Genomic DNA, 23,077 nt, shown 5'->3' on the forward strand with positions numbered 1-23,077 from the left:
CTTTAAGAGCTCCATTGTTACACTCGCAATATTCATTCAACATGATATACTACGCTCACGCCCCACTGCAATGCAGTATACTAGTTAACTAACCGAGAAAGAGTGGTTAGCAAGTATCTAAAACCCGTGATTTAAAACTTCCAAAAAACGAGGCGAAGACTATTTCTCCGTCTTTCACGTTCCACATTTATATTCAACAACAAAACAAACCATGTTAGAATTCCACGTACATTGCTTCTCTTTCCTTTTCTTCTCTCAAAATCAAGAATGTCGTGGTTGAGATCGGCGGTGAATAAAGCAGTGGAAGTAGGTGGAAACAACACGCTGACTCGGACAGTCAAGACTTTATCTGATTCCGTTGTTCAACATGCTGGTCTTGCTGTTTCTGAAGGTGCCAAAATCATCCAAGATCGCATTGTATGTCCTTACATTTTGTTTTTTGTTTTTTTTTTGTTCTAAAATAATTTAAAATAATTAAAACAATAATAATAATAATAATATTGTAGGGACCACGATCGATTCAAAGCTTTAAGATAACAGTGAAGAGATTGGAAGAGTTATCTGTTTCATGTAGGGGTTTGGAAAGGATACAATTGTTGAGAAGATGGTTGGTTGCTTTGAAAGAAATTGAAAGATTATCTACTGATGAGTCATCTAGTGAAGAAAAGGATTCTCCAAGAAAACTTACTTTGGTCAGTAAACTTTCTTTTTCAGGTTCCCTGTTTTTATACTGCTTTACTCAATGCCTTTGGTTATAAACAGCTTTTGTATTATGATTCCGATTTGGGAGGAGAACCGATGAACTTCCGCGATGTTTTTCTTCATAGTCAAGCTTTAGAAGGCATAATAATGTCTATGGTGAGTTACCGATTAATAATTTTTATTTAGCTTGCAACTGTTAGTGTAGATTTTGATTTATCTTTTCCGTGTTGCAGATTCTTGAAGCACCGGATGAGGAAGAGGTTTCTATACTACTGGAGATATTTGGGTGAGTTCTTGTAGACCTTGCATTTATTTGAACAACTCTTGCAACATTAAATTGCCTCTTCATTCAGAAGGATGTATTAGCTCGAACTTCAACTATACTATTCCCTTTATGGTTGCATGGCACTTTATATTATATTATTGAACCCGCTCAGTGTGATGTATCGTAGGTTTTACAACCCTTTGATCATCCTCAATTTAGTTAATACTATTATTATTGTTTCTAGGGATTTTCAGATGTCGAGTTTAATTAGTATTTTAGGTTTGGTCATCCCCAATTTAGTTAATACTATTATTATTGTTTCTAGGGATTTTCGGATGTCGAGTTTAATTAGTATTTTAGGTGTTTTAGGCTATTTCTATTTTAATTGTTTTTAGACTAGGTTTCTATTTTGGAAGTTGTCTTAGCTTATAAATAGAGGTGTGGGTCATTGGCATAGATAGAGTTGAAGAGTAATAAAGTTTTGTGACTTTAGAGAAAGGTTTTCTCTTTGATAATTCTTTGTGTGAGAGTTCGTGTTCTTCGCGAGGAACATGGTTGTCAAATCCTATAATCGATATGCCAAAGTCATATCTTGGTCATACATGACCATGATAATGCTTTTTATTGGGCAAAGAGCCCCTCTTGTTATTGACTACATCCACTTTAGAGCAACTCGTTTCTTGATTCCCGCTCACGACTTAATTTTCAAATCTACACACCCAAGTGGCATTCCCAAATTACATCTAGAAGTTTTACTGGAAGTGATGTTAAAAGCAATCAAAGGCAATGTACTATAGATCACATCAAAAGTCCAAATGACTTTTCCAATAATGGAACAGCGAAACGTGTACATTGTTGTTTTGTGCAAGTGTTCCACATCATTAAGATTCAGAAATTGTATTGATCTTGGCAGATCAAATGAGATCTGGAGACCATCTAAATCAATGAAGTCGATTGTTGTAAAGAAGTGTTTGAATGTTTGGGTTGAAGAAAGTGGGGTGGAATTATTAGGAGTAGAATGGAACTAAGTAGAATGAGTATTGCTAGCAAACCAAGGTTTCTTCTTCTCTTATGGTCACAGGAATTGACTAGGTATTTTTTTTTCCTTTATAGCTTTAGATGGAACTAGATCCATTGAATAAGATGAGACTCAGAGTTCAAATCTTGCTAGAGAAGGTTTCAAGAGTGATACAGGGATAGATGCTATTATATTTTGTGGGTCTGGTGAAGAAGTGGGTGCAACCTACTGTATTCGGTGGCCTTAGTGTGTAATATGGTAAGTGCATCTATTAGATTTCGAATAGATAAGATTGCCTCTATATGGTAATTGCTCAAATAGTTTTTGCTTCTTGGTTGATCATCGGGTTTATGAGCTTTACGCACTTCACCCCTTTTAGTGATGGGATGTGGTAAAGAGTAGGCAGAGGCCTATAGGACTGATTTTCTTCTTTTGGCACACCGTTTCTTTCCTTTGTTTCTGCTATTTTTTTTTTTTTTTGGTTAGGCTTAGTCAGTACAATGAGCGAAACACTGGTTCCAAGTGTCATCTATTTTTGAATGTTTTGGCGCAAAGCCGCAAACATCTAGTTTAGTTACGAAGAGAAATGCTTTCTCATGCCAAAATGTTAACTTTAAGCTACAAAAATTATATGAGCACTGTAAGAACAGAGAGTTGTTTAGTCGTACTCATAATTATATATTTATTTATTTTCATTGGAGCTTGTCATTTGTATATGTTATAATATTATGCATGATTTCCTCTCCATCTTTTTTTATATATAGCTATTGCAACTCAATCCGTCATTCAGATATTGATTTAACGGCTATATACATCCTCCATGAACTAACCTTTTTCTATTTGGTTTTCCCAGAGTGTGTCTTACGGGAGGAAAAGAGGTTCATAATGCAATATTAAGCAGCTTACAAGAATTGTCGAAAGCATTATCAAGCTACCAAGATGAAGTATTGGTAAGGAACGTGTGACTCATCCATAGGGTTTTATAATTGGTTGCACATATTCTGGGAATCTTTAGAAATTAGTTATTTTCATACTAACTCATAGATATGCTATTCACAATATAGGGGAATGGTACCCTAGAAAATTAATGTAGTTGTGGGGTCAGTAAAATTGTATTGTTGTTAATGGAGAGGAAGTTTGGAGAGAAAAGAGAAAAACAGGATACGGCCTTATTAGTTTCGGCCTTGTATCACACCAGTTAAATAGAAAAACAGGATACGACCTTGTATATATGAAAAATAAGAGTTAAAAATAATAGAAACTTCCTAAAATATTTGGGAGATGTCCCACTCCTCAGTTAGAAATTTCCTGCAGCCCAGTCCTTAATCCCCTCGGAGATCTCCTCTTAGAACTCTAATAGGGTCTACGTATTGAAATAAAATAAATTTTTTCGTTTGTCTATTCATAGCCTCACGATCCTAACATGAAAATCTACTTTTTTTGACATGGGCACTTAATATTATCGAAAACTTCCGTGTCCGAAACGTATCCGTGTCGGACACAAAGACACATTTTGTGTATGATTTCAAACTAGAGTTTCTTTTAAAGCCTACAAGACTAAGAAATCAATCTATTAAAATAGTCATAACCTCATGATATCCCACTAGCATAATAACTTATTTGTAAGGAGGTGCTTTGTAAGGTCATGGACTCAAGGGCACAAGAAAAAGTTGTATAACTAAAGAATAGCAAAAATATTTTTTATTTTTATTTTACTTAGCTGTGTGCCAGTGTCCTACTTTGTATACGGCGCTGTGTCGGGGACTCAGTATCCATGTCGGACACTGACACACGTGTCCGTGTCAACGTAGCAGGTTGAAGTGGGTGAGGCATCTCTAGTCTCTTGTCAAGAATTGCTTTAATGGTAGTACAGTTTTGTTTTTAGGAGTTGCATGGGTATGACAAAGTCACTCCATTTCTCACATCCCCATGTTAACTGAATTGAAATTTGAAAGCTGTACGACTGTTCATCAAACTAGTGGAAACAATATTGAAGAAGCTAACAGACCTCTATCTCTTGTATAAATTCTATGAGTACCATCTATGCATTTTCTTCATTTACTTAAATTAGGGGGAGGTAGGAGAAAATTCCATTGTTTGGATAATTTTTTTTAAAAAATCATAAAATGTATCACACAAGAAATACCAATTTGTGTACTGAACATATGTGTAATATATTATTATTCAAGCTTGTTAACTTAAATGACGGAAATTCTTTCAGGTAAAGAGGGAGGAGCTACTTGAATTAGCACAAGGTTCTGTATCAGGCTTGAAATTAAATGCTGATCTTGCAAGGTAGTTAAAGACTCTACCCTCTGAAGTTTCCGCATACGATTTAGCACTGAGATACGAGTTTCACATGGTTTTGTCTCCGTGGTTGAAATAACAGTAACTGATTTATCATGCGTGTCTATTTGTTCTTTGATTTATATACACTTTAGGAACGTTTGAGTCATGTTTAATTGTTTGTTTCGTCCTTATTACTGTTCAAGTGATAGGAGTTTTAAACTTGTCTATTAGAATGACTGCTCATACTATTTCTGCTATATTTCTCTAAAACTTCACAAGTTAAACTATTAAATCTAACTTTCATGAGTGCGCCCATTATCGAGCAAAGCTAAATGGCTAGTGGATCATATTTCAAGCGCGATTATGTGGTGTTTATGGAAGGAAAGAAACTTGAGGATCTTCGAGCATATGGAAAAGGAACTTAATAAGATAATGGAAGAGGTCAAAGAAGTGTTGTTAGATTGGGCAAGTGCGTCTCCAAGCTTTCGATGAGTGGATTACTATGACTTTATTTGTAATTGGGACTCTCTTGTACTTTGAGTTTGTATGGGTATATATGTAGGATCTAGTTGCTTCTTACTACCTACGATCATTTAGGTAGTATGTATATGTATATGGGTTCAATATTGAATGAATGAAATTGAATTTTACTGATAAAAAAAAATCAACTTTCATGAGTAGGAAGAAACTTGGGAAACTAAATTAAAGAAATGAGATGATAAGGTTTGAGGAATATAGGATGTAGTGAGGAGAGAGACGGTAGTGATGAGCTTGATGACCTGGATGGCTAGGAAGATGATAAGGAAGATCATCTTATTTTTAGTTGCTCAGAGGAATTGCAGGTGGATTCGGAGGAGAGGAACAGTGATGGTTGGTGGTTAGGAGTTGATTTCGGTTGCTGCTGGTTATATATAAGGATTTAAGGCCTTTTATTTTATTTTGGTATTACTAGTGTTTGTTTTTGTTTCGGTCTTGTGGGACTGCTCCTCCCTAGGTAACCTTGGTTATCTTGGAATGATATTGATGTAAATGCTTAGCTAGTTAGCTGTACTGTCAATATATTGACTTCAACTTTTCAGAAAGAAAGATACTTATCTCATTTTATTTTCAGCCTATGGCAAACTTGTTTTAGAGGTTTGGAAATCACGTCGCTCAGAAGTGGTCAAGGCTTGAACTGCCTCACTCACAGAGTTTGCTCTCAAATCTCAATCATGCACTGGAAAGCGGCATGTTTCCAGAAAGCAATCTTCATCACTTTCTGACCTCCAAATCCATTTACAAAGAAGTGATTTTGATACGCCTAAAATCAAGGCCTCCATGTTTTGTAGGCTACAAACCTTCTCCTAAGAAATTAGATGGCAAGGATGTGTATCTCCTTGAGTGAGTACCTATGAGAAATTACACATTATCTTTCTAGATGCTTAGCAACACTTACCGGAATTATGAAGGGTGAGAGATAGTAAATATGGAGACTTGAGAGAGTTGGCGTAATAAGAATGATTCTTCCCCAAAAGAAATGCTCCCTTTTCCATATTGCTTACCTGTGAACTCATCGATAACAGGAGCTCATCAGTTTTGATTCATAATACACAGCCAATGTTCATACAAACAAAGCTAAGTTACAATGACACGGATAGGTGTGGCTGTGTCCGACACGGATACAAAATGTCTGACATGGTGAAATATCAAATATGGAGGTAATTCACATACATAATGTGTCCGACACGGACACGTGGATATGTATCCGACACAGAGTATTTGCAAAATATGACATGTCCATGTAACATAGAAAAAAAGATCGAATTTGATAAAGAAAAGTTTTTTGGTAGGGTTTCAAGAGGAGCTGTTGATGAAACCAAGATTAATTAGTGTAGCGTATGAAGAGTGCTATTAAGAACTCACAAAACAGTTCATGTTACGGTGGTTAGAAGAGGATAGAAATGAGTGAGAAAGGTCATCTAGGAGAAAACACAGTAATTCTACGGCATAAGATTTTCTGAAGCTTCCTGTAGATCTGGTTTTGATTAGGGTTATTTTTTAGTCATATCTAATGTTTTCTTGGGAAAAATGTTAACACAATTAATGCTAACTTCTTCCTAAAAATCACAAGCAGATGCTCGTAAAAAAGATTTTGATCTTCTCTTGGATGGCTCTGGATTCTATTTACCAAACAACATTTTAAAGAAAAAGCTGTTATTTTTCAGCCAAATGCAGCTCTTAGCAGAGTTGAATTCTCCAGACACAGCCTTTCTACTTGCTTTGAATCAGATAATATAGTTTGTACTCTCAAAATGTTTTGATGATGTATTTGTTCTTTTCAACTAATGTATAAGGCTACAAGCATAATACTGTCCGCCACGTGATCGTGTTATATAAAATTTTCTTTGAAGGCTGTACCTGTTATAACTTATAAGCTTCAGCTTTATTGAACTCTTTTGATCCCTTTCTGGAACACGTGTCCGTTTTTAACTACTTTAGATTTCTTATTTTGTTTTTACACTTTTTCTGCTTTCCATGCAGCAGGCTACCCATATTATTGAGTGCATGCATGCGTCTGTGTGTGTGTTGTTAGTTGTATTCTATGATTGCGATACTCATTAATTATTTGAATTGCCTAATAGATATTTATTTTATAATTGTACCAGTTATAGAACAAAGTTTTGTTTTTGTTGATTCTTCTTTGTTGTCTTTCTTCTTTAATCTTTATTTGGTCTCAGAATAGAAGCTGAAGCCTCGTTTTTGCGGCAAAAGGTTGATGGAATTAAAGCATCCAAAGGGCCTTTGATTGAGAGTCAAGAGAAAACAACTGTTGCATCAATAGAGGTGAGTTCAGTGTCGTTCATGGAGTATTGTTTTCTTTATTTCCTTTTTGCTTTTTGAAAATAAAAAAGGACCATCTTGTATAAGTCTATAGGAAGAATAGCGGGGAAAACAATATGTACCAACTTGTGAGTCCATGACTAATGGTAAAGCATAATCTTGTCAGAAATGCTTTGCATGTTTTTCTGGGCTACAGGTCATGTTCCATTAATGTTTTATGTTATAATTAATTAATTATTGAGAACAACATAATAGATATATGGTTATGTTTGCATAAAATAATCACAAGCTGATTCCTTTAGGTCATTCTTGCGAATTTTGCTGTTTATTTGAGAAACTTGTGTGGTTCTTTTTTCGGATTCTTTGGTGGTGGACTGCCACTTGAATTCAATTATTAGGAGCATGTGATCTTTGGCGGAAGGCATATTAAGCTCCGTGTAGTCAGAAGCCCACTGCTCACGGCGACCGCAGTTGGTGCCCTTACTGGTAACTTCGTAAGAGTGCATGTCGTCAGGAATAGAGTTGTTGAGGTGGTTTCTTGTAGTCTTTCACCATTGAGAGGGTGCCATTACCATACTTAATCAAAAGATCTTTTAGATACATGGGCCATGAGAGTGTATTCTCCTTAGGGTTGCAGGCTATGGAGCATAATACATTTTGCAATAATGTGGGGTTTCTGGATGGAAAGAAACAGGCGGCACATTGAGGATAAGCTTTGTTTTTGGAGGAGTTTGTTATTTCAATTAAGGGGTTTGTAGCTTATTGGGCAATGATTTGGGAAGAACCTTCCATGCCGGCTGGGAGCTTTGTGTTCAGATCTATGAAACATGGATACGTCTGTTAGGGTGAAGTATCGGTGTCCGATACGTATCCGACATGGATACGCCCCGATACGCGTCCGATACGTATCGGATAGGCGATTTGGAGTATCCGATTATTTAATTAATTTTTTAATTTCCGATAAGCGGGGGATACGCGGAAATAGTAATCTCACAAATTTTTTTTGGAACTTCAATAAAAAAAAAACAAGTGAAATAAAATCCAAGATAAGAAGAGATGCAAGAGAAGAAAAATGAAGTGATTAAGTGGTACCTGACTAACTAATTTTAATCTGCAAAAAAAGAGAACTTCCTTTTAAAACCTCCATGGATAAATCTTCCATGAAATCAATGGGAGAGAGTGAGACGGATATCAATGGGAGAGAGATAGTAGAGATTGGAGAGACGGATATGAATTTGGTGAAAAATGCTCAATTATATAATATTTATATATATATATATATAATTCAAACATATCCATGATGTATCCGTGTCCTATATTTTTGAAAAATACCGTGTCCGCGTATCCGTGTCATGTCGTATCCATGTCGCGTATCCGTATCCGTGCTTCCTAGGTTCAGATGGGAGTCTTTATTGGGCACTTTTAGTATGCTCTATTGATTTATTCTTGTAGCTTTGTATTGACATTATACTGAAAATCTAGAGGTTAATGTTATATTGTGTTGTCAGAACTTTCATACTGTTAGTACATTCTTGAGTTGGAACTTCTTGCCTTATCAATGCACCAGTCAAGGGGATATGGGGATATTTTGGAGGTAAGGGAATGTTGAGACGTTTGAGGATTCTGTGTTGCTGCTGGGAGGGCTGTCTGTTTGTTTTCTTTTTCTGTATTTTGGGTTGGGGGGACTAGCCTTAGTTACCTTTTTGCTAATTAGGGTAGTCTTAATGTAATTTGTTCCTAATTATATCAATATGTCTTTTACTTGTATAAAAAAAAAGTCTTGCCTTGTTTTCTTTTTTGATGTTACTATGGATGGGTGATGCCATAACTCTCCATTTTCTTCTGTAGGCCCTTAAAGAAGGACTTGCAGAAGTTCAACTCTGTTCGAAATTGGAAGCTCTGTTGGTGAAGAAGAAATCCCTTAAAAATGGAGACTCACCTGAGACTCATGCACAAAAGGCACATCTCTATCAACCCCCCTTCCCCCACCCCCCATATGCATTTTATACTGTTATTGTGTTGTGCCCTTTATATTGGAATGAGATTTAAAGAAAATATACACAAGTAGAAGCCCATGCAATTAAATGGAGCTGACCTAAAACATTCTTGTACTTTGATGCCAAACCTGATTATGACCCTAGCATTTACTAATTCATATGAGTGAATCATAAGCCTAAGAGTGTTGACTTGTTATTTTGGGCAGGTAGTAGAAGATACAAGTCTTTCTGACTTAAAAGTTTCTTTCATGAACACGAAGAAATGGACAGTGTCTTCATATATATCAAGCAACAAGAAACACAAGACAATTTAGTAGATTTTGTACCCTTAGTTGATTAGATTACATCAGGTCCCAAATTTAAAACAATAACTTTGAATTCCTGTATTACACTTACCACTGTTAGAAAGAAAGTATTTTTAGCAGGTGCCTGGTACTTTAGTTCCACCTAATAATTTCGTTTGTTTAGCTTTTTGCAGATTGATAAACTGAAGGTGTTGTCAGAATCTCTTGCTAGCTCCACTTTAAAAGCAGAAAAGCGCATCTCAGATCAGAGGTCTGAAGTTGTATGTAATAGCTTAACATTTACAGCTTTTACTGTCATGTCCCCTTCCTTCCCTAGATCATACCATTTTTGTACTATCATGTCAAGTGCCCTAAGTTTAGAAGATACAATCTCCAGCAAATACTTGTCTATTTGTGTAGGTGTACGGTAAAGCAATTTCCTCAGAGATTGTATTTCCTCCTGGCCTTGAAAGATAATTCACCTCTAAACTCTTAACACTTTCCACCTCCCAAACCTATCTGGATGTTCTCATTTTCAATGACCGTTGTTAGCACAATTTTTGTTTTCACGTAAAAAGTTATATATGATGAATCTGGACATTATATCTTTAGTTAAATAGTTAATGGAGGATTTGGTGCTTTTTCTTGGTTAAGATTTGACATGGGTGGTTTGGTTATTTCATCTAAAGAGGGAAATGGTCGTCATTTACCAAGGAGTGATATGGGCCATTGGATGATGGTAACAAGATGTTGACACATGTCATGAACCTCTCTACTTTGAAGTTGGGTCTTGTAAAGTTAAGATATCATTTGGGTAGTTTTACAACAAAAAGGGTATTCAAGACATTTCAACTGCCTTGACCATGAAGATGACGGTCAAGATGAGTTGACTTAGATGGCCTGTCAATCTGGGGGGTCATGTCTAATTGTTTTTTGTGTCTAATTGAAACTAAAAATGGGGGCTATATCAACTTAACCCTTTTTAGGTCTCTTTCTTAATTCCTTGGGAGTGTATGATAGAGGGGTCTGGTGATTGATCTAAAATGATCACAAGGACTTGTGACTGGGAATTGTAACTTCCTATTGTCTCATCTATTGGAGATATTATTTGATTTTAATTAAGAATAAAAACTCAGTGTCTGGGTTTGGCTGGAGATAGTCTGATGCTTGTTTGTCAAGGCTTTCACTATTAATAACTTTGCTGCAAACTCAGTGTGATTTACTGATGACTTATATGTCGCCTTCCAAGTATAATGCTCATTTGTATTGCTTTTGTAAACAGCTTCTCAAAACTGATGATCTGTCTTTCATCTTTTGACCAACATATTTCTTTGTATGTGATCTTATTATTCTTTTTGCTCTACCTTATTGTCATCAGACTACAAAAAGAAGAGGCACTTAACTTTCGTGTTGCCAAGTCCCGTGAAGTTGGTGAAGCGGAGAAGGTAAACGACCTTTAATAAATATCTGTCAGTTCAGTTACAAGTGATTGAAGAATTATGCGAAACTAGATAATTAGCATAGTTACTTTTGGTTTTAGTTTGGTACTTTGGTATGCCAATTGTTCGCTCCATGTTCATTCTGGCTGAAGACTTTGGTATTATATGAATAATCTTCTTTTGCCTAACTACATCATGGCCTGATTATAGTAGTTTCTAAGCCATGCTTTAATTCAGACATGATGCTATGTGATTCCCTTACTTTTGGTTGTAATGTTCCAGAAGTTGGATCCAGATAGTTATACCTCCATGTTTGTTATTGAAGTTATGTTAAAACATACAAGAAAGGAAGCCATTATTCGTGAAAGTTTTTGTTATAGCATTTTGTCCATGTTTTTCTTGATATTCCTTCCTTTGGAATATATAAGGAAGAAGCCGTTATTAGGGAAAGTTTGCTTTGAGTGATGTGGTAAATGGGGTTTTATCTGATCTGTGGCCCTTTGGTTTTCATGTGTATAATCTAGGGGTGCCTCTTTTTTCCGAAAACCCAATTTTTTCGAATTCCGATCCGATATTTTTCCGAATTTGGCAATGATATTTGTGTTTCGATATCCGATTTTTCCGAAAAATAATTGGATCGGAATTGGATGTGTTTTCAAAATCCGATCCGATCCGATTTCCGATTAATTTCCGACTTTTTAATATATAGCAGTCTATTTCATATCTACTATCTATATACTAAAGCAGAGACCTTTAAAAGATGATTTTCTCTCCTATGTGGCACTCTAATATGAGAGTTAGCCTTTTCTCTATCCTATGTGGCAATATGAAAGATAGTATCTTCTAATAGCCTACAATTCCACATACATGGAACCTCTTTGGAGAGTCTGAGTGTATTTCTAATTCTTATATTTGGAGAGTTTGAGTGTATTTCCAATTCTTATATATCTGATCAAATAAAAAAAAATTGCTAAAAAATAAATGATTTGTAGAAAATAATTTCCTATTACGAATCAAACACTTTTAGTGTTCCAATTCTTATATATTTGATCAAATAAAAAAAATTGCTAAAAATAGGTGATTTGTAAAAACTAATTCCCTATTACAAATCATACAATTTTAGTGTCTATGATAAAAATCGATTTATTTCAAATATATCCTTAACACAAAGATCAAAACATAGTTAAAAACAATTATACAAAAAATAACATCACAAAATATATAATAGAAAATGAAAATAATAATAATAATAGCGCAAAACAATAATGAGAAATATTTTAAAATATGTATAATACTGAATAAAACTAACGTCAAAAAACAATTAATCGGGAACCGAAAACTGGATGCAAATATATCGAACTAACCTCAAATAATATTTAACGAAAAATCGGAAACTTAATGCAAATGCAATTATTAAACAAATCTTAAAAAGTAATTAATAGAAAATCTAAATATGGATACAACTGCATTAAACTAACCTCAAATAATAATTAATGGAAAATCAAAATTTGGACGCAAATACATCAAACTAACATCAAAAAATAATTGTCGGAAAATCGTAAACTGGATGCAAATGCATTGAGCTAACCCTCAAAGATTAAATTAACGAGAAATCGGAAACTAGATGTAACTGCATTAAACTAACCTCAAAGAAAAAATTAATTATAAATTGGAAACATAATGCAAATGTGTGGAACTAATCTTAAAAAATAATTAACGGAAATCGAAACCGGGATTTAATTGCATTGAACTAATCTCAAAAAATACTTTGGATGCAAAACCTCAATAAATAATTAACGGAATCGTAAACCGGTTGCAAATTCATTGAACTAACCTCAAAAACAATAATTACCGTGAAATCGAAACTATATACAAATACAACTTTATCAAATAATAAACGAAAAATTAGAAACCTGAATGCAAATGCATTAAACTAATCTCACGTAATAATTAACGAAAAATCAGAAATTGGATGCAAATGCATTGAACTGACCTCAAAGAACAATTAATAGGAAATTGGATGCAAATGTATTGAACTAACCGAAAAGAATAATTAACGAGAAATCAGAAACTGGATGCAACCGCATTGAACCGATCTCAAAACTAAATAATGGGAATAGAAAATTGGATGCAACCGCATTGAACTAACCTCAAAATATAAATAACGGAAATAAAAAACGTCAGATGCAAATGCATTGAACTAACTTTAAAAAATAGTTGGGTTATATGTTATGGGAATGTCTCGATAAGTATAGTTTTGCATTTAAAATGATGTTTATATTATGTCTTTCCGTATGATTGAGAACTCCTTGCTATTCGAGTAGCTTCAATATATATGAACTTCTTCTTATTAGGCAATCTCATAAAACTTCAATCAAACTTCTATTATTAAACAACAAAATGAAGTTGAAGGGTTTTATCAAAGGCGAGTTATGTTTTTTTTAATGGAGAGTGAGATTTTCACGTTATAAAAATTTGGTTGAGTGATCAATATAATATCAATATATAATAGTTTTATATATTTGCAAATATTTTCAGAATAATTAATATACAAAGACACCGTTAGATAGATAATCTTTGAAGATTTCACATAATGAGTCATGCATAATTTAAAGAATAATTAACGGGAAATCGGAAACTGGATAATCTTCGATGATCCCACATAGTAAATTAAGCATAATTTACTTTTTATGTCATGTTTGCAAGGACACTTCTGAGATAGATCGATAGAAGTTTGTATTACACACCACGTTGGATAATTATAAGAAAATCGAAAACCGGATTCAAATACATAACCGAGCTCAATGAGTAATTAATGGGAAATCGGAAACTTTATGCAAATTGTATTAAACTAATGATGAGAATAACTAACGGAAATTATAAATTGGATGTAAATCTTTGAAAAATATTTAACGGAAAATCTAAAGCGGTATGCAAATACATCAAACAAACCTCAAATAATAAGTAATGGGAAACCGAAAACTGGATGCAAATGCATTGAACTTAACTCAAAAAATAATTAACATAAAATAAAAAAAACCGAATGCAACCGCATTAAACTAACCTCATAGAATAATTGGTGGGAAATCGAAACTAAATGCAAATGCATTGAAATAACTTTAAAGAATAGTTAGCGGAAATCAAAACCTAATATAATTGTATCGAACTAACCTCAAAGCATAAATAATTAGAAATTAGATGCAGATGTATTGGACTAACCTTAAAGAGTTATTAACTGGAAATTGGAAACTAGATCTAAATGCAATGAACTAATCTCAAAGACTAATTTATGAAACATTGAAAAATGGATGAAACTGCACTGAACTAACCTAAATGAATAATTAATGGTAAATTATAAATTTGATGTAACTGCATTAAACTAACCTCAAAAAATAATTAACGAGAAATCAAAAACTTGATACAAATGTATTGAACTAACCTCAAAGAACAATTAACATAAAATCGGAAACTGGATGCAAATTGCATTGAACTAACCTCAAAAAATAATTAACGGAAAACCAAAAAACTGGATGCAATCGCATTAAACTAAAATCGAAATTAACTAACGGAAATCGAAATGGATGCAAATGCATTGAAATAATCTAAAAAATAGTTAACTAAAAATCTAAGTCGGATGTAAGCTGATCGATCGACCTCAAAGCATAAATGTCCACTTTTTAGCCTTCTCACATTAGCAATTACGAGTAATTAGGAACCAAAACGAAAGTGAGTTTATAAAAACAGGACTCTTACATGTATGCAAACAAATTATAAACTATCGAACTAACCTAGGAAAGCAATTAACGGAAATCGAACCTGGATGCGGATGTATTGAACTAACCTCAAAGAGTAATTAACGGAGAGATTGGAACCCGAATGAAAATGCAATAAACTAATCTCAAAAGACTAATTAACGAAACATCGAAAAACTTGATGCAACTATCAGATCAATTAACCTTAATGGATAACTAACGGGAAATCATAAATAAGTAGATGCAATTGCACTAAACTAACCTGAAATAATAATTAATGGAAAATTGGAAACTTGATGCAATTGCATTGAACTAACCTCAAAGAATAATTAATGAGAAATTGGAAACTGGATGCAACGTACTACATTAAACTAACCTCAAAAAATAATTAATGGAAAATAAAAAACTGGATGCAAATGCATTGAACTAATAATCCTAAAACATATCTGTATTATATGTAGGGGGAATAAATGTCTCAACAAATATAGTTTTGCATTTTAAATAGTGTTTATTATAATTCTTTTATTGTAATTAGGAATGTCTTGCTATTCAAGTAGCTTCAATATTATCTTCGTCATATTGGGCATTCTCACAAAGCTTCAATCAAACTTTTATTATTAAACCTAACAATAAAAAGAAGTCGATGAGTTTTATCAAGGTTTGGTGCTTCCTTTTTATAGAGAGTGGTCAAGAAATTTAAATGAGTAATTAGTATAATTTTCATATCTCATAGCTATGCATAGTTGCTAATATTTTTTAGAATAATTTAATATAATGACATTGGATTAAGTAGGACACGTTCATGTGAAAAATCTTTTCAAGTGGGAGTAGTGTATTCTTTGAGGATATGGAAACAATCAATCTGTTTTAGTGATTTGTACACATTACGTAAGCCGAATGGTGATGATTTACCGCGAAATCACCATAAATCTAATAAAACTATTATACAAGCTAGATCGAGTTTAAAATAATTTTATTTGAAAATTACGGATTAATATTCTAAACCACAATGTGAAGAGACTATCTCAATTTGATCCCTTAGTTTTCAAGTACTTATGCACTATAATCGTTGCTCATTAACGATTTCGGGTTTATTTTCAATAAAAATATATACTTATTAGAAAATGCCGCTAAATCACCATAAATCTAAGAAAACCATAAAATAATTTTATTTGAAAATTACGGATTAATATCCTAAACCACAAAGTGAAGAGGCTATCTCAATTTGATCCCTTAGTTTCCAAGTACTTATGCACCATAATTTGGTCATTAACGTGATTTCTATTTATTTTTAATAAAAATATATTTTATTTATTTTTAATAAAAATATATTCGATATGCCCACCAAGGAAAATTTCATAGAGATGAGACATTTTGTAAATATGAAGATTTTCGCAAGAATGTAAAAAATTTTATTTAATAAAGGGATCCCGCTACCTACCGTGATGCGGGTCCAAAATCTAGTAATTACTAAATTAAAACTGCAGATAGTTTACAAACCAAATAAAAACCTTAGAGAAGTAGAACATTGTCTCTCTCACAATTTTAAATAATTAATATTGTCATTCTAGTACATGTCTCAATTTCTCTCAGCTTTCTATTTACTGGATTAATGCATTAACATGAAGAAAAAACTTGCTGAATGAACGTGTTAAAAGGTCTAATTTATTTACTGAATTAATACATTTCAAAATGATTGCTAAATGAATGTATTAACTGGATAAAAAATGGTTATCCTAAAAGAGAATCCAATTATATAATTCAAATTTCCGATTTACTTACGTATTTTATGGATTTCGAAAAAATTTTCGATTTTCCGAACTTTCCGAATTCGGAAAAAAAATTAACATCCGAAAAATAATTGGATCGGATTTGAAAAAGATATTGCCATCGAAAAAAATTGGAAATTTTTCTGAAAGCCCTTTATCCGATCCGATCCGAAGTCACCCCTAGTATAATCCTTATCTGGACATACAAATTGTGAAAGTTCACGATATAATGAGATCACTTTGGAGTAAGTTTTGTATTTATTTTTTTCTGGTAATTTTTGTTTACGACTTCACAATGGTTATGGAGAACTTTGTGCTGATGCCCCTAGTTGAAAGTATAACTATTGAGGAATGCGAAGTCAGACGTAAATAAAGCATAAAGCATAAACAACCTAAGTGATTGTGACGACCCACCACGTACCAACTTTCGATATTGTTGTCACGTACAAAGGCCAACCCCAAAGCTTGCCCATCCATGGGCGTGGGGTTTTCTCGAAAGACAGAAATTACTGATGTCCCGGATCTCAAACGCTCCCTCTCCAATGCCATCCAAGGCATACCTGGCACAATCGTCACTCTCACTGGGTTGGGCAGCTTTCCAAGTATCCTTTTCACCTTTGACAAATGAGCCAAACTTAGCTTTGATATCAAATTTGTAATGACCCACCACTGATCAACTATTGATTTTGTCCTCACGTACCGCCCAAAGCTTTCCATCCATGGATGTGAGGTTTTATCAAAAGGCCACGACACAAGTGAGTGGTAGTCCACTTGAACTTCCCTAGGATCCAAGATGGCTTCCTATCGGATGTGGGGTTTAAATGAGGGGTATCACAGTGATATAGAGAGGAGATGTAAATATTTGTTTTGGTATTCATTTTGTCCTTAGAAATGTTACTAGTCGTATTTGTTGGTGTTGCATACTTGTTACATGAGAAAATAAATGGAGAGTTTACAGTTGTTTCTTATAACACTGACAATTCTTTGTATGTAGAAACTGCCTTTTTATCTACGGATTGACATTTCTAACTAAAGTGGATGATTAGATTCAGTTATTTAAAACAAAAACTGGAAGGTGTAACTATTGCAAGTGTGGCTAAAGCCTTATCCATTTCTAGCATAACTTTAGAGAAATGTGTACTTGAGGTGTAGATGAGTATAGTTTTCCAAAGAGAGTTAAAAGTTAGGAGACTTGATACTTGATTTGTATTTCATCACTTTGAAAAATAACTCCCAAAGAAAAGGATGGCCTAGAAGGGCAACTATACTTAGGTTTTTGTTGATAGTTTTGGGGAAATGTACTATTTGGACATGTACCTTGCGATGAGTATGCTAGATATTTTGGAAATATAATCCTTTCATTCTCCCTCTGTATAATTGGGTTTCATTTTTTGTTTTTTAAGCAAAATTGTTTTATGAACTTCAAAGAGACCAATACACCATTCGTATGATTATATGAAACTTTTCCATCTATTGCAAGCGTTAATTGTTTTTCTGTTCGATAACATTCCCAAGTCTTTTCATGGTTTTCAATAGGATTTGGCTGCTGAAGTTTCTGCTCTTGAGAAGCAAAGGGAAGTACTTGAAGCTGAGTTGAAAAAGGTATTATTTGGACTTATGGTTAACATTTCTATTTAGCGGAATAGGTTTTACTGATGATGCTCCACAAATTGCTTTCCTTTGCGCCTATGAAAGTTGGCTTCAATTTTATAAATACTGAAGGCCTGAAGCATCATGAATGTAGTGAGAGATCTGCAACTTCATGAGTCTAACTCACACCTCAAGATTCCTACATTCTCAACAAAGAGCTGGTTAGATGGTGCATCATTCTGCTATCCAACAGCATTTTATATCCGTGAACTGTGAAATTATTCTTAAGAACCATTTAAATGTTGTCAGGCTTTTTCCTTTTTGTTACTTGGAGATACATAAACGAGTAAATGAAGTACACCCTGTCTCTTTACAGAGACCTTCGTTTTTTGGAAAGCAAACTTAGATGAACTAGTACTGGTGCGAGTCAGTAATTTATTATGGTTTGGATTTAAATTGAAGGTCGATATCTCCTTGGCTACTTCTCGTTTACGCCTTCGCAATGCCAGGGAAGAGAAAGAGCAGTTTGATGAAGCAAGCAATCAGATAGTTGCTCACTTGAAAACAAAGGTTTGAGATTTTCATTGAGCTCGCCTTCCAATATTAGACGTGCTACTTTATTGCTTCTTTTTGCCTTTCATATCATTGAGATTCTTTAAACCCTTTTTTCAAATATAAATAATAGGAAGATGAGCTGTTGAATTCCGTAGCTTCGTGGAGAAGAGAAGCTGATGTTGTCAACACCTGGATAAATGTCCTGGAAGATATATGGGTTATCCAGTCATCATTCAAAAAGCAGAAGGATAAGCAGGCAAAGTACGTATCTGTTTCTTATTTTTCTATAAGAGCAGCCAATGGTGCCAACCCAAATGGTTTGCTACATAGGATATGGGTGGTCCACTGGCCCATATGAGTGAGGGTGCTCAAATGGTTTGGGCAGTGTATAAGCAAACTGGTCACAAGCATATAACAATAGATTCACTTAATTTAAGATCCAGTTTGCCCCTAGCAAGTGACAGACTGCGGGGCAAGTGACTAGTGCCTGTCAGTCTGGTTCAGTTGAATGGGCTCCTGGGAGGTGCCATTTGTAGTTGTCCTTTGTTTGTTTATTGTCTTGGTTAGACCAGTTTCGTTAAGGTTGGTAGCAGGAATAATGTTTAGTTCATTAAATGTTACACACGCCTCTTTTATTTGAAAGATGTGTTTTGCGTGAATTAAAGCATATCCCTGACAATTATATTGGATTCTATTTTGGTATACACACACTTGACTAACCCCATTTCACAGCTTATATTACTCTAAGTTTTGTTGTTTTTTGTTTCTTTGACATGTTGTAGTGGTGACTTGGAGAGATACGGTGACTATTTTATGAATTTAGTCATAGATTACCTTTCATCTTACAAGGTAAACTATTTGACTCTGCTTTCAAATCTCTGTCTCAGAACTCACTATGAATCATCTTATTGTTGGTTTTAATATTTGTTTATTCTTTAGTTTGTGTACACCTTTTGTTTCTTGTCTAGGAAGAGTTGGGGCCTTCTGTCAACTTTATCAGGACTATTGTTGGTAAAATGAGGAATATAAACGAAGGGACGGAAGGGTAATTCATTCTTTTTTATTTGTAATGTCACTAATTATCATCCTCGATTAAATCTACTTTAGCTATTTTTCAAATTTGTCAACTCCATCTGTTCTGCAGGTCAATGATGAAATCTACTTTAGATAATGAAAATCGGACAGCAATAAACCAAAGGAAAAAGCTTGAAAAAGAATACATGGAATCTGAAGCAAAGGTACGCTTGTTCTTGTCGCTTAATTTTTTATGTCCTTGTTTGGTGAACAGACATTCTGCTCTTCCTTGAGTCTGACCTCCGAGGATTATGAATTAAGCTCTCATTCCACTTTCATTGTTCTCGATATTCATTTTTTTAATTTATTGAAAATTAAGGATGTAATAGTTTCTACACTAATCCATTTTATTGCTCAGTGGAAAAGACAATTCCCTTTTGTTAATGTCATCCTGCAATAGTCTTTAAGCATTCGTGTCACAGTGTCCGTACTAATTGGGTTTGGTAATGCCATTTTCAAATTGTCTCAGATACTAACTACCTTCAGTGTGGTGGACAACATGAAAGAGCAGTTTTACATGCAACAGGGAAATAAATCCAGGTAACATCTGTGATACCTAAATCAATTGTACCCTCACACATGCACATCAAATATACTCCTGAAGAATGCAAACATGATTGCTGATGATGCAGGAAAGATGATACAATGGTCAAAGAGCTATTCGATGGTATTGAACAAGTAAGAAAAGACTTCAAATTAATTGAGAGACCAACTTTAGAAATGGAGACTTCAGCGTCTAGGTCAGAGACCCCATCTTCTGAGATGTTGCCCATGAGTCCGCTTCCACTCTCCCACAGTGTTGAGACAGTGACACCCAAAAAAGTTAAACATTCTGCAGGTGTTAGCGTATTGTTGCAGCCCACAGAAGAACCAGCAAAAATGGTTTCAAAAGTTGGAAAGGTCAGTGGAAACCTGTCAACAGAGGAGATTAGTGATTGGGAATATGATTAACCTTGAAAAGAATCAAGATGAGGTTTGTAGCAACCAATAAAACACAACTATTCTGCCTATGTGGGAGCGTGGCATACGATAATCGAGGCTAACAATAGTATGCTAGGTGTATGCTGTTCTACTAGCTATCATCTTTTTCCCAACAGCAGAAGAATATCCACATCTTGGGTGGAAAAGTTTGTGACTAGAGCGATGGGATAATGTTTCAAAATGAAGAGGCAAGAGTACACGTCCATTAAGTGTTCAATCACCAGGTGAATACAACTCCTAAAAAAACTTAAACTTCTGCATTGGCTGTACAGTAATACCTTTCTGAATTTTTACAGTTATTCATTTGAGCTGCAGTCGTAAACCTAAACTTCATAACTGGAAAGAATAAGAAACTAGGAAAATACTTGCATTTGCATCCGGTGGTGTGAATGAGAAAAACAAAATTATAGTAAACTATAAAAATACTTACTTCCCTTTGTCTGGTTTTGAAACTCAAATGATTGTGTACTTGTACAGTTGTACTACAATAGTTAATATTTGTAATACTGACTAGATTTAATTTTTTTAAAAGAATCTCCTTATCTCGCTCATGCAGACGAGATGAGGCATGTCATTGTTTTTATGTTTTAGGATATATCCACATGGAAACCTTTTCTTTTTTATTTTTTTCGATAACACAAAAGAAAGAGTTTACATATTCATGATTACATGGTGGGTGACTACCAGGAATTTGCTTTGAGGCCCAAGACGCAAGCCCATGAGCTAAGCCATTCCCACCACGACAAACCCAACTGAAAACATGACTCTCAACTCCTGTAACTAAAGAGGTAATATACTGAAAGACAGAAAAAGAGTTTCATCTTAAAAGAGAACTATTACAAGCTTTAAAAGCAAAGCAGAGATGAGAGTCTAACAATCTCCTTCAAAGATCATTGTGTTAAGCTGAAGTCTTAAAGCCAAAAGAGCCGCTACTTCGGCTCCAATTGCTTTTGCTTATTTAGGATCATTTGCAAAAAAATCTCCTAAAAGCAGCTCCAAGTATCACCCCTTCTGAATCTCTGGCAATGGCACCTGCTGCACCACTATAATGAAATCTGTTAAAAGCAGCATCAAAGTTAACTTTAACCCATGGAACAGAAGGAGAAGACCAGGTATTAAAGTTAAAACATAAAATTCATAAAGGAAATGAATACATAAATAACCTCTTCTGCTTATATCTTCATCCTTGTCAAAACACCAACTAATAAAAAGATTAAGCTAGTCCTTTACTTCCCAATCATCATGAAAGCTAATATCGAACGTTGCATTAAAGACATTCCACATCAGCTTCACCCAATAACAGGAAAAGAGAGCATGTAAAGTTGTCTCAATATTTTTCTGGCAAAAAGAGCAAGTGATATCCCCTTTAAATTTATATTTGTGAAGAACATCACATGTAGGGAGACCCCCAAAGTAAAGTTTTCAGATAAACAGCTGTGTAGCAGCATCTATTTTTAGTTTCCACAGTTTTTTAACAATCAAGGGATTGAAAGAAGAGGTGAAGGAAAGATTATCTTGCTTGGAAAGAAAGATGTAAGCTAAACTGACAGAAATGTTCCCATTCTTAGCATAAGGCCAGATGATATGGTCTGGAAGGTTTGAAGGTCTGATATGAACTCTGTTAATGGATTGAATAATCTAAAAGGGAAACAAATCTCCCAATCTATTTTGATTCCAAGTGGGAAGTGCAGGGGAAAAAAGAGAATTGACCTTAAGGTTAAGAAGATCAGGCCCAGGATCTAGCAGATCTTTTAGGATAAGAGGCTTTTCCATAAAAAGAAGCCAATGATCATTAAAGATAGAATTGGAAGAGTCAGCTCTAATATTCCATAAAAAGCCTCCTTTGATTTCCTTCATAGTTCTGATGATGCCTCTAAAGAAATAAGAAGCAGTATCCCTAGGTAAGACATCCATCTCAATCATCTTTTGCCAATTTGGATAAGTTTTCTTAAAAAGAAGAGCCCATTTAGAAATCTCATCCTTTAACATTATCTAGCAATGTTTACTAATAAGAGATTGATTCATTTCTCTTGATTTCCTAAAGCCCAGACCACCATTTGACTTACTTCTACAAAGAAAATCCCAATTAATGGTGTGATAGGAGTGAGAGTTAACTGAGCCATTCCACTAGAAATTCCTATTCAGCTGATCCAACTTATCAGTAATCTTATATGGGAGAAGATAGGTTCTCATTGCATATATAGGCATAGCTTGGGCTACATACTTGATGAGAATAATTCTACCAGAGAAAGATAGAACTTTAGCTTTCCAACCAGAAATCTTTCTTTGAACCTTCTGTATCAAGTACTCAAAATCTTCACTTTTCTTCCTGCTTAATAGAATTGGAACCCCCAAGTAGATCTCTTTATCATCAAACTTTCTCATCTTCCATTTTTTCATAATGCTCTTTTGAGTACCCTGCCCACATTCCCACTAAAATAGGCCCTGGATTTATCAAAATTTACTGCTTGACCAGAAGCTTCACAATAAATGTTAAGGAGAGACATCATATAGTCTGATTGCTGAGTATCTGCCTTACAAA

At 34.4% G+C, this 23,077-nt stretch overlaps 2 protein-coding genes across 4 annotated transcripts in view; one reads left to right on the forward strand and one right to left on the reverse strand.

The window, feature by feature from the left end:
* Positions 1–20,993, forward strand: LOC147488384 (uncharacterized). Of its 2 annotated transcripts, none has more exons than XM_086569923.1 (18): positions 1–417; positions 507–692; positions 763–858; positions 936–988; positions 2,839–2,935; positions 4,207–4,280; positions 6,992–7,097; positions 8,943–9,053; positions 9,570–9,646; positions 10,754–10,820; positions 17,872–17,937; positions 18,388–18,495; positions 18,611–18,741; positions 19,263–19,329; positions 19,449–19,525; positions 19,625–19,718; positions 20,024–20,094; positions 20,187–20,993. In XM_086569923.1, the coding sequence occupies exons 1-18, from the start codon at positions 268–270 to the stop codon at positions 20,503–20,505; spliced, it is 1,950 nt and encodes a 649-aa protein (XP_086426049.1). In that variant the 5' UTR covers positions 1–267; the 3' UTR covers positions 20,506–20,993. The 2 variants fall into 2 exon arrangements, with proteins under 2 accessions (XP_086426049.1, XP_086426050.1); XM_086569924.1 differs by having other exon boundaries at positions 1–391.
* LOC147488385 (uncharacterized) overlaps positions 20,255–23,077 on the reverse strand; it is a 15,134-nt gene continuing 12,311 nt past the window's right edge. Inside the window, exons 5-6 of one of the 2 annotated variants that reach the window (XM_086569926.1) lie at positions 20,966–21,590; positions 20,255–20,466 (exon numbers count right to left, since the gene is read on the reverse strand). In XM_086569926.1, coding sequence (XP_086426052.1) covers positions 21,579–21,590 — 12 coding nt within the window. In that variant the 3' untranslated portion in view covers positions 20,255–20,466; positions 20,966–21,578. Of the gene's footprint in view, positions 20,467–20,965; positions 21,591–23,077 lie in introns of those variants that run through there. The other variant, XM_086569925.1, reaches the window with a different exon arrangement.

The sequence above is a fragment of the Coptis chinensis genome, chromosome 7, assembly GCF_015680905.1.
Source record: "Coptis chinensis isolate HL-2020 chromosome 7, ASM1568090v1, whole genome shotgun sequence".
In the NCBI taxonomy this organism is placed as follows: Eukaryota; Viridiplantae; Streptophyta; class Magnoliopsida; order Ranunculales; family Ranunculaceae; genus Coptis; species Coptis chinensis.

Bases quoted from the DNA above. Each gene is read 5' to 3' on its own strand.
- LOC147488384 (XM_086569923.1), top strand. From the start codon at position 268: ATGTCGTGGTTGAGATCGGCGGTGAATAAAGCAGTGGAAGTAGGTGGA. The intron at 859-935 runs GTGAGTTACCGA...TCCGTGTTGCAG, and splicing joins AAGGCATAATAATGTCTATG to ATTCTTGAAGCACCGGATGA. The intron at 4,281-6,991 runs GTAGTTAAAGAC...ATTTGGTCTCAG, and splicing joins TTAAATGCTGATCTTGCAAG to AATAGAAGCTGAAGCCTCGT.